This window comes from Culex quinquefasciatus, chromosome 1 (assembly GCF_015732765.1).
Source record: "Culex quinquefasciatus strain JHB chromosome 1, VPISU_Cqui_1.0_pri_paternal, whole genome shotgun sequence".
In the NCBI taxonomy this organism is placed as follows: Eukaryota; Metazoa; Arthropoda; class Insecta; order Diptera; family Culicidae; genus Culex; species Culex quinquefasciatus.
This window is the reverse complement of record NC_051861.1, coordinates 43,494,703-43,510,563: the sequence shown is the minus strand read 5'-3', so window position 1 is coordinate 43,510,563 and position 15,861 is coordinate 43,494,703. Positions and strand designations below refer to the sequence as shown.

At 44.2% G+C, this 15,861-nt stretch overlaps 1 protein-coding gene across 1 annotated transcript; it reads right to left on the bottom strand.

Annotated features, from left to right (window-relative positions):
• Positions 1–1,318: 1,318 nt before the first annotated feature.
• On the bottom strand, positions 1,319–15,218 carry LOC6033718. The gene is made up of 12 exons (XM_038262553.1): positions 14,985–15,218; positions 14,701–14,903; positions 14,491–14,596; positions 13,046–13,704; positions 12,681–12,979; positions 5,495–5,612; positions 5,195–5,341; positions 2,862–3,000; positions 2,554–2,801; positions 1,812–2,495; positions 1,671–1,745; positions 1,319–1,602 (listed from the first exon to the last, which is right to left on the bottom strand). Exons 1-12 carry the CDS (start codon positions 15,097–15,099, stop codon positions 1,456–1,458), a joined length of 2,940 nt encoding a protein of 979 aa, XP_038118481.1. The 5' UTR covers positions 15,100–15,218; the 3' UTR covers positions 1,319–1,455.
• Between the last annotated feature and the right edge of the window lie 643 nt (positions 15,219–15,861).

Genomic DNA, 15,861 nt, shown 5'->3' with positions numbered 1-15,861 from the left:
ACAAGTATAGTTTTTAGCGATTAAGGTATCGTTTATTTTTATATAAATCAATCTTTATATAGAATTTATTAGCCTGAAAATATATTATTTTTAAATTTTACATAATGCAGCCCTTCAAATTTAAATATTATTGTAAACCAGCATAGAAATTAGAAATTTCAAAGAAATTAATTAAAAGCAATCAACATTAGAGTTTTGTTGAACGCCAAATGTACTGTAATCAGATTTTCATCAAATCGAAAATTGGAATAATTTTATCTAAATTCAAAAAATAGGGGTTTTGTGAAAGTTCTCATTGCTCACATTCCTTTTTGATTGTTTTTACATATTAAATCCCTCTAAATTTATCTAAATCGCTTTAAAAACTCATCCAACCATGAAAGTAACTTTTTTGTTGCCTGACAGGTAGACTTTCAGGTATGTCCAAATTACCCCACAAGCCATGTCCAAATTACCCCCATAGCATATTCTATCATAAATTGCAATTTTTGATGATAAAAATGGATAAAATGCACAATTTTTATACGTACATATCTCAGACATCGTCCAAGCAACCCCCTTAAACATAAAATGTCCCCTTTTTTGCCATATAACCCCTGCCAAACCTTATTTCCTAACCTTCAAATATTAGAATTTAAGGTAGTGCCAACCGGCCTTTGGAAACTTTTACATATTACACCAAAACTACTTAACCTATTTCAACTTTTTTGGTTTGTCCTTACTCCTAGGCCATTACTAGTACTAACCTCATCACTTAAATTGCCGTTTTCACTTTATATCCGAAGAAAACGTGATTTTTTAAGGGGTGTCCAAATTACCCCCCCTGTCCATATTACCCCAAACTCCCCTACAAATTTCGTAGAACACTCAAAATCGCTTACCCCTACACCACGAATCCCGGAGTCGTAGAATACTATATTCTCTAATCCAGCGTAATCCTCATTACTTCTAACTCATCATTTACTTACACGGAGAAAAATCAGTTCGCAAAATAGTGAACGAGTGTTCATGAAATTTGGAATCACGAACAAAATGATCAGATTGCATGGTACGTTTTTCAAAAACGTTTGAACACTTTGTTTATGGCCGATTTTGGGAACTCATTTTTTTCCGTGTATGAAGAATCAACATCTCAGGACATCAACATTGCCATTGCTGTCCAGTCCTCTTGTTTCAAATGCCAACTTCACGAAACTCCTCTTATACCTTGTTGACGCGAGTCTTAAGCGGGCTTAAGTTTAAACATCAGGACAATTTTTTCTCAAGGCTTTTCTCAACTCAATCTTATGTTTAGATGATATAATAGAAACTTATCATATTGATTTGGTTTTATGAAATTGCATTCAAATTTAATTGTATGAGAAGTACATAGTTATAAAATTTGTTTTTGAATAAAGCCAATTGTAAAGTCCCTCTAGTGTTATCACAATGCTCACTGTGCCCAAGTCACCACAACTAGTACAAATCACATTTGGTGCCCGCGATCGCCTTCCGGGGCGTTTGACGCCATACGTGAAAGTTAAATTGATTCACATCGAGTCGTGAGTAGATCCACGTGGGTAGATTGTTCGCCAGCACCCAGATAGTCCCGTTAACGTCCGCCTGTTTAACGCAGATAAAGAAAACCCTAATTATCTGCCCTGTTCAACGGAGGGGGCGTCGCTACTCACGTTCAAATCGGTTGGATAGATCAGTCCTTTGTGGTCCAGCTGTATGATGTCATGGTTCTCGGTCGTGAAGTTGTTCTGTTTGATGGATCGGTTTAGCAAAGGGAATTCCCTGGGTTGTACTTGGTAATCAAAAAGTCTTACCTGTGTATTCCAGCATCCGATGGCGTTCCGGTTCACTTCAGCGTAGAAGATGACGTCCGTTTCCGGGTCGTGGTGATGCATGGTGGATTGGGTGTTCGGTCCGCGTTCTCCCAGACTTTGGAAATGGCTTTCATAGCCCCCTGCGTTGGCCAGTGTTTCGTTTTGCAAGGTCGCCGTCGAAGTCGTAAACTCCGACGTGCTAACCATGGGGTGGTAGTAAACGGGTCTCCAGGTTGTGTTACGTTTTCCCAAGGTTATGGAGAAAATCCCGTCGTCCCATTGAAAACGCTGACCGGCTACGAAGAAGTTGGCGCGTTCTGGATTATGACTGAACGAGCTATGGTTGAACGACCACATTCGGTTCTTCTCGAAACTGTACACGTAGATGGCTCCCTGAACCAAATCGGGGATGTAAGCAAATGCTTTATCACAGCTTTCGATCTCCACATCTACGACAAGACTGGCCATCCCCACTCCCTGTTGAACAATCGACTCAGGTATCTCGAAGGTCCGCACTTTACGATCCCTGGACAGGTCGATAATCCACAGCTGAGGTCGTTGAACTTGGATCGGATTGTCCGGGTATTCTAGCATGCCTGTATCGACAAACCACAACCTGTCGCAGGCGTCTACCTTGGAGCGGTATACGGACACGATTCGCTTAAGATCGGCCTTGTAATCATTCTGAAAATAATCAATCGTTATGATACTTCACACCTCCCAACCCTTACCAACAAAGTACATGCAACTGGTTGATGATGTAATCGGGGTATGCGTCTAACGGAGGGCTTTGCTCATCTTTCGCCACCTTTTCCATGTGGATAACGTTTAACGTGGCTGGAACTCCCGGTCGTCTTCGGGGAATCGTGATGAACAAGCGACCCTTGTGATGGGTGACTCCCATCGGGATGTTATTGTAGCTGTCGAAGGTCTCATTGAAGGAAGATTGTTGTGGCAGGATTTGCTCTCGGAATACGATATTGCTGCTGGCTGGGGTAAGGAGTCGTGTTAAAGGTTTCATGTAAGCTTTTAACATTAGTTTGAAAATACCAGTATCTTCCTGTTTCCGATGCGCAAGTTGTTTCCATTGATATACTTTTTGAAAATCGGTGCAAAGAACGTTTTGTAGAAAAATCGTTACTAGGCCAAGAAAAACTACTGTTGTCTTCATGGTTTTAGATTGATATTTCTGAAACAAAGCGATTATATTACTCGTAGCGGTACAAATTCTACCCCTCATATTATAAAAAAAGGTACAAAGGAAATATATTCACAACATCTCCTTTTATTATGATCGTAACGCTAGCTTAGGGCGTATCCTAGACGTTGTACCTTCATGACAACCGTTCAACTTAATACGAAATTTATGTGGGCATGCATCCCGAGGAAAGTTTCCTTAATTTCCTTAAAAAGAAGCAGCATAAAAACTTCTTCCAAATCCTTTTCCCTTCCTTAGGCAGAAGAGCTAAAAGAAGATTTGTTCGAGAAAAAATACATCCTGATTTTCACTTTCAGTGCTCATTAGACTGACCGATCGGTTCATATTTATAACTCATAAAACAAACAAACTTGTATGTTTGATACACAGCACACCCTTCAGCTATCACCTCGGCTCTGTTGGCAAAAGGAAGTGTGCAAAACACTATTTGATAATCGCTCGTTCAACTCTCAACAACTCCCGCAGGTTTCGTATTCTGACTCTTAATTCTACTTTTTGTACCAATAAAAAGGTTTTCTGGTTTGACCAGCCACTCTCAAATCTTCTTCCTTGATGCACACAGTTCACTTGGTTCTAGCGCGTAAAATTAAATGAATTCGTCTTATATGGAATGGACACTACAACGCTTTCCATTAAAACGTATGAATTGCGGTTTGTTCCTTGTGGACGTACACAGTCACACGTGCCTTTAGAAAAAATGACCTTGGAAACGAGGATTCACTTTTTGTACACATCTTTTCCGGTGTTTCGGAAAATCACTACCCAAAACTTTCGTTGGTGCTTTTCAAAATCTGGTTTATCAGAATAAAAAATAAATTCAATCACCTTTCTTCCTTCAATGCGACCTTACAAATTACACTCACCTCCCAGGAAGCCGGTCACAGCGGCACTAATAGTTGCATTGCCCGTTGCGCTTAAATATAAGGACTGCAGCAATTGAGCTTTAATTTGCGCCAGTCGTCATACGATCACTCGATTCGATTAAGTTGGGCGATAGGAACTGAGAACTGATCGAGGGTCTATTAATCGATCCAGCAAATAAGCTCAGCAAAAGAGTTGTGGGTGGATGTCTTGGCTTAGTTGCGAAGATAACTAGATGGAGAGATAGTTGCAGTTATGCCTTAAGCTTTTTAAATCATTGTATTTTAAAAACAATCCCATCTGTTAGGTATCTGTCCGTTTCTCAATTGTATCACCCGTGAACATTTCAACTACATCGCGTAATTCTTATATCATTGCCGATCGGAAGGCGCGAGCAAACTTTTTTTTCGCTTTTTTCACATCAAATTTGATTGAAGACATTGGGTGTGTTTACAAAATCTTTAATTAAAATTTGTACCAGCCAAAACTTTAAAAAATATGTGCAACGGCCTAAGCTTGCATTAAAATCTTTTTTACAAAAAAAAACTTTATGCGTATTAGTGCACCTCAATTACAATATTTCACAAAACATATTTTATAATGATTTCAAACACACCAAAACATTAAACATTGTAGGAAAACTAAATATTATCGTCATTCTTCTTATTTCTTCAACATATTGAAGTTTAAATATATTTTTGCTTGATGTGATATTAGAATAAGAAATACCTCCTTTCTTCTAACTATCCCCTATCTATGAGCAATTTCGAAGGTTATTTTGTAACTTTTTTCCTTCCCCTGCTCAATTTTTTTCTCGTGTACTAGTAAACTCTAACACCGTTTGAATTAGTCAGCTGTTTAAAGGAACCCCATAGCTCAGCTTAGGATTATTACTGCACTGATGTTTTTGCCAAAACAATCCAATAAATGAAATGAAATGAAATGAAAATATATTTTTGCTCTCAGTTCGTTGACAGCTACCAACTAGTCAACATCGTGGAAAAAATCGCTCTCGGGCTTGTTTACTTTCAAAATCGTTTTCGACCGTAAATCGCGGGTCGTAATCTCGCGCGGTTTCCCTGCCGAATATGGGAAAAAATAAGTCAAAGGCCCCGCCGGACGGCGTCCCGGGGGTGAAAAAAACGACGCAGCACACGTTCGATCGACGAGACTACGGTCCGAAACTGAAAACTAACCCCACTTTGGACACCGAAGTGAAAAAACTCGCAGCTGCGGGTCACGGCTATTCACTCCGGCGTAGGGCATCCTACTCGGATTTGTCTAGCACGAGAAACGGAAATACCTGGGCTGGTGCGTCCACACAGCCAATCCCACTTGCCAACGGGTTTGACGCTTTGCAGTCGATGGAGGACGATTCGTCCAGCAGTATCAGCGGTGACAGCATCGCGGGAGTTGTTGACATCCGCGTCAAGAAAACGGTGAAGGCTCGCTGCCCCCCAATAACAGTGCGAAACAAGACGGCAATCGAAATTAACAAACTGATTTCACGCCTCGGAGGTGGCGGCGGCAGCTACAGCCTACGTAACTTTGAGAAGGCGGTCCAGATCAAGGTGAAGTGCGCGGAACTTTTCGAGAAAATTACCGCTGAGCTGGTGCAGTTGAACGCGGAGTTCTTCACCCATGCCAAGCCGGAGGACGCCCTAGTGAAGATCGTCCTTTCGGGTCTCTCCGTGTTCGAGGTTGATGATCTGATCGAAGAACTAGAAAAGAACGACATTTTCCCGCGGGAAGTCAAAGTGCTGTCGAAATCGGAAGGTGGGAATCGTGCACTCTATCTTCTCAACTTTTTGAAAGGTTCGGTGAAGTTGACGCAGCTCCGCGAGGTGAAAACCATCTGCAACGTCGTGGTCTGGTGGCGTTTTTTCACTCGAAACAAAACTGACGTGATGCAATGTTTCCGTTGCCAAGGATTTGGTCATGGCAGCCGGTATTGCAACATGACACCTCGCTGTGTCAAGTGTGGGCAGAAGCACGGATCGAACGAATGTCAGCTCCCAACGAAGGCCGAGCTGGAGAAAGCCCCGGATGACGTCCGGCAGAAGATAAAATGTGCCAACTGTAACCTCAACCACACGGCCAACTTCAAGGACTGCACCGCTCGCAAGGACTACCTCAAGCACCAGGAGAAGAAAAAACCTCGCAAAACAGCACCGCAAGCAGAGAAGGCGACGCCTTCGCCACGGAAGTTCACCTCTAACGTGGTGGCACCCGGACTGTCCTTCGCAAACATTGCTGCTGGTCCGAGCACTGGAGCTCGCGGATCGGCGGAACAAAAAGACGGTTCTCAGGATGATTTGTTCACAGTAACCGAGTTCTTGGGCTTGGCGAGGGAAATGTACGCTCGGCTCAGCAAGTGTGTGACAAGAGAGGAACAGTTCTTCGCTCTACACGAGCTTATGGTGAAGTACATTTACGTTCACTAGCTTGAATAAACTCAAAGTTTTGAACTGGAACGGACGATCCGTTCCGAATAAGGCACTTGAGCTCTCTGAGTTCATTGTGTCGCAGAAAATTGATGTTGCCGTCCTTACTGAAACGTGGCTGCAGGTAAATGTTTCGTTCTTCATCGATGGTTACTCAGTTGTACGACTGGATCGATCATCAGAAATTGCAGAAAGAGGAGGCGGAGTTGCTGTTCTGATCAAAAGGGAATTGACTTCAAGCCGATGGACGATCTACGGACGAAGGTGATTGAAGCTGTTGGCGTTCGGGTTCAAACAGATGACGTTCCAATCAACATAATTGCTGCTTACTTCCCGGGAGGACGCAGCAAAGAAGATCGAGTCAACTTCAAGCGTGACATCGGAACCCTGACGAGGCAAAGTGGAGCTTACTTCATCGTGGGAGATCTCAACTCTCGCCACAGGATGTGGAATTGTACGCGGGCAAACCAGACTGGTAACATTTTGATGAATCTGTTTCGTTCTTCTGACTTTTTCATTCATGCACCCACTACGCCGACGTACGTCCCGCGTGGTCGCGCACGCCCTTCGGTCATCGATCTGGTCCTGTCGAACAACCGGGTCAACATGTCAGTTCCTAAAGTACATCAAGAGCTTTCATCAGATCACCTTCCCGTGACGTTTGAGATCGACTGCAACATCCAGGCGGAGTCACAAGCTAAACGAGTTCGCTGCTACGACCGAGCGGACTGGGCCCGATTCCAGCGGGAAGTTGGCGGAAAGCTGGACGTAACCGTAGAGTCGCTGAACAACATCCAGACAACAGCCGAGATCGACGCTTCTGTTCGCCGATTCACGTCTGCAGTACTGGAAGCTGAGGACGTTGCAGTCCCTTGGGCGGAGTACAATCCGCAGAAAGTGGTTCTACCAGATGGAGTGCGGCTGCTGATTACACTGCGAAACACCCGTCGACGGCAGTTCATCCGATCGCGAGATCCTGTGCTGGGCCTGATCGTCGAAACGCTGAACCAACGAATCCAAAAAGAGTGCAGCAAATTGAAGTACAAGAACTTCGGCGATACGGTCCGCGATATCGCCAATGGCCACAAAAAGTTCTGGAAAATTTCCAAGCTCTTGCGGAATAAAGTTAAACACAATCCTCCTTTCCGTATTGACGATGGCCTGGTCATCTCCCCCGCGGAGAAAGCTAGAGTGCTCGCCGAAAGTTTCGCGAAGGCACACGACAACACCTTGTCGGGTGACCCTTCAGTGAACGACGAGGTAGCGCGTTCGATGTCGGTGGTGACAGAGGCGAACGAAAGCAACGACGACTGGTCCACATACACAAAGCCGAGCGAGATTAAAGCTATCTTCCGGAAGCTGAAAAACAGGAAAGCCCCGGGTCAAGACGGTCTGCGGAACATTACGCTGAAGCACCTCCCGCGGAAAGGATTAATCTACCTCACAAAAATCTACAACGCCTGCCTGAAGCTGTCCTACTTTCCTGCTGCGTGGAAACACGCATTGGTGGTAGCGGTACCAAAGCCGAATAAGGACATCACGCAACCCGGAAACTATCGTCCCATAAGTCTGCTGAGTACGCTCAGTAAGGTCCTGGAACGGATAATACTCGCACGAATGAACCGACACCTGGACAACAATCGCATCGTCCCCGACGAGCAATTTGGATTCAGACGAGCGCATTCGACGAACCACCAACTCGTGAGGATCGCGCAAGCAGTCAAGAAAGGATTTGACTCGAAGAAATCGACGGGCATGCTGATGCTGGACGTAGAGAAAGCCTATGACACGGTGTGGCAGGAAGCTATTGTCCACAAACTGGTAGTAGCCAACTTCCCACTGTATCTTGTCAAAATGTTGCACTCCTTCTTGAAGGGCAGAAGTTTTCAAGTAAACGTCAACGGTGCACTGTCGGCCATTCACGGAATACCGTGTGGCGTGCCTCAAGGATCGGTTCTAAGCCCAACGCTGTACAACATCTTCACTGCTGATGTACTGATGATTGACGGAGTGTCGTATGCGTTCTTTGCTGACGATACTGGCTTCTTTGCAACAGACAACGACCCGAAAATCGTCACAATCAAACTACAAGCTGCTCAGAACCGTCTGGAGGAGTTCCAACAAAAGTGGAGGATCAAAATCAACCCTTCCAAGACGCAAGCCATCTTCTTTACGCGCCGAAGAGCGCCCAAGTACCTCCCGAGTTCCAAGGTCAAAGTCTGCGGCTTGGAGGTGGACTGGTCCAAAGAGGCCAAGTATCTAGGCCTTGCCCTAGACACCGGGCTTCGCTACGACAAGCACATCGACCAGACGCTCAAAAAGTGCAAAAACCTGACGAAGGCTCTCTACTCGCTGGTGAACCGACGCTCCCGATTACAACTCCACAACAAACTGTTGCTGTACAAGTGCGTTTTCCGTGCAGTCCTGACGTACGGATCTCCAACGTGGAAAACCTGCGCAGCTACCCACCGCAAAAAGCTTCAAAGGATGCAGAATAAATTGCTGAAGATGATCTACAACCTCGATCCGTGGCACCCCACCGATGATCTCCACCAGCTTGCCGAACTGGAGACGATCGACCAGTTTATCGATCGCTTGTTCCAGAAGTTCCGGACCAGCTGCCAGATGTCGGACAACCCACTGATAGAAGCCATCCTTCCCCTTTAATGAAGCGGAACTCAACCCCACCACTCGTCTGTGATATTAGTTTTAAGGAACCCCACGTTTCGATCTCACTAGGTTTTTTGGCCAAATTTTCCCTAGTTTTTGTTTAATTGCATTCGAAGAACCTTCTGTTACCAAGCGGTTATTGAAAAGGAAATAGTTGCAAGGAACACCAAATCTCTATGAACCAGTCATTCACACAAGTTGTAAAATTGTTATTTCGGTAAATAAAATGAATTGAATTGAAATATTTTTGCTCTATGACTCTTGACTTTTTACGAAATGGCCAATTTTGTTTTCTCGTGCCATTTTTAAATTAAATATTTGAATCCGAAAAATTTAAATGTGGAAATGATATGGTAATAATAAAATATTTTTCAAAGGTTAGGTGTCTAATGCATTGCAGATAACTTTCCAAAATTTCTAAGTATTAACGAAAATATTATTTTTATGATAAAGAAAAAGTTTTGGGCGGGGCTGAACATTGTAATTTTATTAAAGTTCGAAATATTTTTATAGGAGCCAAAACAAGATAAATATAATTATCAATGCAGAAAATAGTAGTTTATGTAACAAGTTGCAAAAAGAAGTTTTTTTTTTCAACATGAGTCGTACATTTATCCAACGAGGTTTATCGAGTAGGCTAATAAGGACGAGTGCTGAAAAAATCAAGTCAACATTTTTTGCAATTCCGAAAAACACTCTTTGATTGAAATTTCAAGTCAATTGTCTATGTGTTTTAGTCAATTCACCGACAAAATCAAAACAATATTGAAAAGTGTAATTTTTCGGCACAGGTTAAGTAGTTAGTAATTAGTTTCACGTTGGAATTGCAAAAAAGCATTTTAGATTGTTTTGAGTTGATTAGACTTCTATTTCCATTGAAATTATCCAGTTTTATGAAAATATATTTTATGCCCCAATTCTAAGGGTGGGGGGGGGGCGGGCTGGGGTCAACAACAGCTGCCCATGATCGCATAAATGTCCCATATGCATTTCGAGCAAGTTGAGCAAAAGAGCTTCGAAGTTTGAAAAAATGTTTATCACGAATTTCAAACATACAAGCATTTCCCTGAAAAATATGCTTTTGATATGTTTGTATTGAAGTTTGTCTTAATTTTTTCTTTTGATTTAAAAAAGTGCGCTTGATGGGACCTGGTATGTGAACATTCACCTTATAGTCCATCAAAATGTTCGCAAACCAGCCCGATCGAAGCATGCTACCAAGGTAACCTCCAACTGTAAACAAATTTTCCAGTTGAAAATAGCGAGAAAAATATTGTTTGAATTTGAAAAAAAAAACTAGCTTTTGCGTCGTTAGAGTGCATTTCAAACAATTGAAAAAGATTAAGAATGCCATAATAGTTGAAACGCAACCTTAAATTATAATATCGGCAAGCCCTAAAGGTGAGTTCAGAACATTACATTTCCATGAGGGACTGGTTTGTGATCATTTTTTCAGCTCCCTCCATGTACCATCGTTTTTTCGATTTTTTTCGCCGTAATTGATTGTGGTTACCCGCGAGTTTTGCTTCTCTAGCATGCCAAAGGCCGGCCGTGGCCGTGGCAGTTCGAGTGCGGCCTCGAAAAACCCGCGAAGTTCGTCTACCGGCCGTGTGCTAAAAGGTAAACAAACCAACGCCATGTCGACCGCCATCGCGCAGGGGAGCGTGAACGCAGAAGGCATCGACAAAAAGTTACTACATCCCGGATATGTCCCAAGATCACCAGTGCGAACCCGTTCCGGTACTTCCGGTGCCACGACCAGTGGCACATCAACATCCGCCAACATCCCCATCAGGAACGAGTTCCAGATGCTGAGCAACGACGAAGAAAATAACAACACCGACGGTAGCAGCACTACCGACGACGACGACTACGACGATGGTCGTGCACGGAAAAAAGTGCCGACGTCAAAAAAGAACAACTCTCCAGCGGAACGTAGACCACCTCCAATTTTTGTTTTGGACACGTTAGCGGACGATGTTGACGAGTTGCTGGAAGGCCTCGGATATTGTCTGAAAATCGGTAAGTCGGCAGTGCAAGTGATCACACTGACCAAAAGAATTTCGACCTGGTGTTTGAAGAATTGAAGCGTAGCAACTTCAACTTCTACACATTCAACCCCGAGAAGCCCCCTGTTAAGGTCGTCTTACAGGGTTATCAAGACCGTCCGATCTCCGACCTGAAGGGTCACCTTTCGGACGCCGGAATAAAACCGCGGAGATTAAAGTGCTCTCGCGCAAGACAACGGTAACAGGTACACACACACTGTACCTGTTGTACTTCGACCGCGGCACCGTCAAGCTCCAAGACCTGCGGCGGACTAAGACGTTGGACGGTTTTGGGTAAACTGGCGGTTTTACACCAAGAACCCGACGGACGTAGCGCAATGCCACCGTTGCCAGAAATTCGGCCACGGCTCGCGGAACTGCAACCTCCGGCCCCGCTGCGTGAAGTGCGGTGAGTCACACCTCTCGGAGGCGTGCGCACTGCCACGAAAAGCGGACTTGGGGGACAAGGCAGAACAAACCAAGCCGCGCGTAAAGTGCGCGAACTGTGACGGCAACCATACCGGCAATTACCGCGGATGCGTCGCGCGCAAGGCCTACCTCGAGGAGCAGGAAAAGAGGAAGAAGAAAGCGTCCCACCCTCCTCAGCGAAGTACGAGCGCAGCCGTTCCTGCAGCTGGACAGCGTACGGTTCCAGCGAAAACTCAGCGTTCCCTCCTGGTTGGGGGCGTTCGTTCGCCAGCGTGGTCGCTGCCGGTAGCGGCAGTACGGCCCAGCAAGAAGTCACCGGGGAAGATCTCTTCACCCTGCCGGAGTTCTTTGCTCTCGCGGGGGAGATGATGACGCGGTTTCGGAGCTGCCGGAACAAGGCAGAACAATTCCTGGCCCTTGGGGAACTGATGATCAAACACATCTACAAAGGATAAATTACCTGTGATCTAGATATAAGCTTTCTCTTCCTCTATCCCCTTTCCTTTGCAATTTCTGTAAGTTTTTTTTAATAGTTTTTTCTTACTCTTGCTAGTGCCTTAGTTAAAGAAATAATTGTTCCTAAATGGATTATGATGCAACACACAGCTGTAAGGAACTCCAAAACTCTGTTATGTACTTCAAAATAACTCATTGTATCTTGATTATTCACCAATAAAACCGAATTGAATTGAAAAAAGTGATCATTTTTACGATGGGACTCATATTTGAACATTTTTCAGATGGGACAAACAAACCTGCCGTAAATTTTAAATTTTCTGGAGCAAAGTGGTAAATATTATTAGTGTATCTTGAAATAAACTATGAAATCATGTTGTGCCAGCATCTAACTCAAAATCGACCAAAATGCATATGGGACATTTATGCGAACAGGGGCAGTATAAAAACATGTTAAAAAATATATACCTAAATGCTCGTAGCACTTGAAAAATTGGCTTATGAAATTCAATGAAAAAGTGATTGTCCTGCGGTTCATTGAACTCAGAACCAGTTTGTTGAGAAGTAAACAGCTATTTAAAGCAGTGAGATAATCCTAGGCTAAGTAAAGGATGGACAGGTAAAGAAACACACAAATAAACGCATCATTTTTTACATTTTTATAGTCGATGAATTAAAAGTACTTTATTGTTGTCGGTATACACACGCCGCTAATTCTGGCCACACTCAATAATCGTAAAACTAAGGTCTACGCCCCGGGCGCATCTGTTCGCCCTGACCCCATCCCCCGTACGGGCCACCTCCCGGACCATACTTGTCCTTATGCTCGATGAACGTTACCCGATCGCCATCTCCACCCTCGCCGAAGCGCTGGTCGGCATCGACGTTGGCCTTCACCGCCGGATCACAAACGGTACCCTTGATGACTTCCTTGATGTTTGCGCGCCAAATGTGGAAGTTGAACTCGTTCAAGTCCAGCCGGGTGTACAAAAGCTTGATGATGGAGTTCGACATGAACCAAACGTAACCGTCGTTGTCGATCTGTTAATTAGAAGAGATGTTGCAGTTAGGAATTAATCATCAATGATTCTACGACGGTGGACTTACCGCCAGGTCATTCGGGTAGACAATGTCGTTATCGTTTTTGTAGACCAGGGCCATGTTCTGAGGAGCGAACGGTTTCTTACTGTCCCAGCAGCTCACAGCATTCTGTTGTACAAGTGCAAAGAAGACCACGCCGGTTTCTCGGTCCAACGCGTGGATGCTGGACTGTGACTTGGCGCCGCGATATCCCAGCAGTTTGAAGTCCTGGCCGTGATAACCGCGCTTGGCGGCCGTTTCGTTACGCAACACCGCGGTTGACACCGTAAATTCGGAGTTACTGGACAGAGCGTGGAAGTAGGCCGTACGGAAGTTGGTCACTGGGTCTGGGTTGCTCAGCGCGATCGAAAAGATGCCATCGTCCCACGAGAACGGAATGCCCTGGATGACGTAGTCTCCCTCCAGTGGGTTGAGGAAGAAGTAGTTGTGCAGGAAACGCCACGATTTCCGGTTTTGGTAATCGTACACGATCATACGGTACGTCTGCAAGTCCGAAATGTACACGAAAACCTTCTCGCAGTCGTTCGGATCTACGTCCAGCGTGATCGAGGTGAGACCGTAACCGCTGTCGACGTCCTTCTGGGGAATCTCATAGCGATGGATCGGGGTGTTCGTCTTGAGGTCAATCGCCCAAATCGAGGGTCGCTGAACAATGGTGAAGTTATCTGTGAAAATTTAGAGAATGATAAATATTTCAAAGTTAAAATGTTGACCACATTGAGCTGATGTGTTAAATTCTTGACTGGAAACTCAAGTCTTGATCGCTACGAGAGCAATTGAACGCCTCTATAACTAAGATTTACGAAGATGCTAAGATCAAGAGAACAAAAATGTATGCTGATAGTGAAAATAAATGTTTTTGGAACTAGTGATAACAGCAGAGTGGCACTATTCGAGCTCATCCGAATGTCCTCCAAGTTCAAATTTCTTCTGTCAAGTAGAAGAGTATCATAAAAAATCTTGACTTAAGGTCAACTTTTGTGAGTCATTCGCCATTCTAGGTGTTATTGAGCCGGTGAAACCGGTTGAGATGTGACATCCACTCGATACATTATGCAAATAAGCCAAAAAAGAGTTCCTCAACCGGTTTTCACACCTTTCGCGCGCTCGGCAAAAGAGACGCGCGCGCGCTCGCCAAGTTACGCATCATTGCTAAAAAATAATTAAAATAACCAGAATGAGGGATTTCCAGCATTAACTCCGCAGCCTTGCTTTTTGGACAAAAACAGAATAGCTTGAGCGTATCTAAATAAAATGTTGATAACCTCGAAAACCTTTCAAAAGTACGTGAAAGTAAAGCTAAACGAAATGAACAAATCAATCTCGTACTATCACTAGGTACGTGGCAGCGGGTAAAGCCCCGGAAAATCCCGTGCTCGAAAGCTGAGATTTAATATAGGTCAACCACAATCGGTGTGACATAACAAAATCAGTAACAGTTCAAAACTCACTAGGAATCTCCATCATGCCAGTGTCGACGAACCACAGCCGATCGCAGCGATCAACGCGCGGACGGTAAACAGTCACCAGACGGTTCTCATCGGGTTGTAGATCATCCTAGATCAAGACACGAGATAAAAGAATGAAAAAAGGAGACGCTTAAATAAAACAGATTAAGACGAAAACTGGTTCTAGCGGCGTTTAGACAGTACAATACTCACGCGAAGTTCGTTGAGAGCAAAATTGGGATAAGGCTTTAGCACCGGGTTCTGCATAGGGAATGGAGGCGCGAGGTCGATCACGTTCAATGTGGACGGAATACCCCAGCGACGCCGAGGAACCGTAACAAACACGCGGTTCTTGTAGTGCACGCCACTCATCGGGATGTTGTTTATCGGAATGTAACCATCGGTCTTGGCGGCAACTGCAAACGGACGGACATTTTGTATTCAAGCCACATTGTCCCAATCTCTCAAACACACACACAATGGAACTTCGTACTAACCGCTTTCCGGAACGTCATAGGTGACCTGTTGCCACTTGAGGACCTCCTCGGTGCCACGCTGGCATGTGGCCAGTGCCGTGAAGGCCACCAGGCAAAGCAAAACCTGGCGCAGCATCCTGAACTGATGCAGGATCACTCTGGTAAGCTTACACTGATTGCGGTTGATCGTCACTGCTGATTGAACTACACTTGTTGACTTGATCGAGTCCCAACACCGACTGTGCGATCGTCGGCTCAGTGATTCTCGATTATAGCTAGGCGAGCAGGCAAAGGCGGAGCACAAGAGAATACGATCGAATTCAGGTTCAGATGCTCATCTTCAGCCAGAGAATTTTCAACCACTTTATGGTCAATATTTGAGAGAGCAATGAACTGTTTTATGGCAAACAACATTGAAATCGATCTGAAATATGACTATCATACTACTGCAGATTGACATTAATCGTAAATTTTAAACAGGATTTCAGAACTATTTGCATGCGTATTTGAATGTTGAACTAAATAATAATTAACACCTTGCAACAATGGAAAAGATATGTTTGATGATCTTCAAAATTCCTTTAAAAAAATTTGGTCTATATGCAGATGTAGTGGGGTTAAGACCTTCCCCATACAGAACCTGTTTTGTTTAAATCATCAGAATCAGAAATAGATATTTGTAAAAATCAACAATCTACGATAGACAAGTGCTAATGCTAAAACGTGCATCTTTTTGAACTTTATTTCGGTTTCTTTTTTGATCATTGAAAAGTTCAAGTTTAAGTCAAAATTCACAGCGGCCGTGGCTGACTGGTTACGGTGTTCGCTTTATAAGCGAACGGTTCTGTGTTCGATTCCCATCTGCTCCCAACGAGAAAGTTAAGTACACAGAAAATTG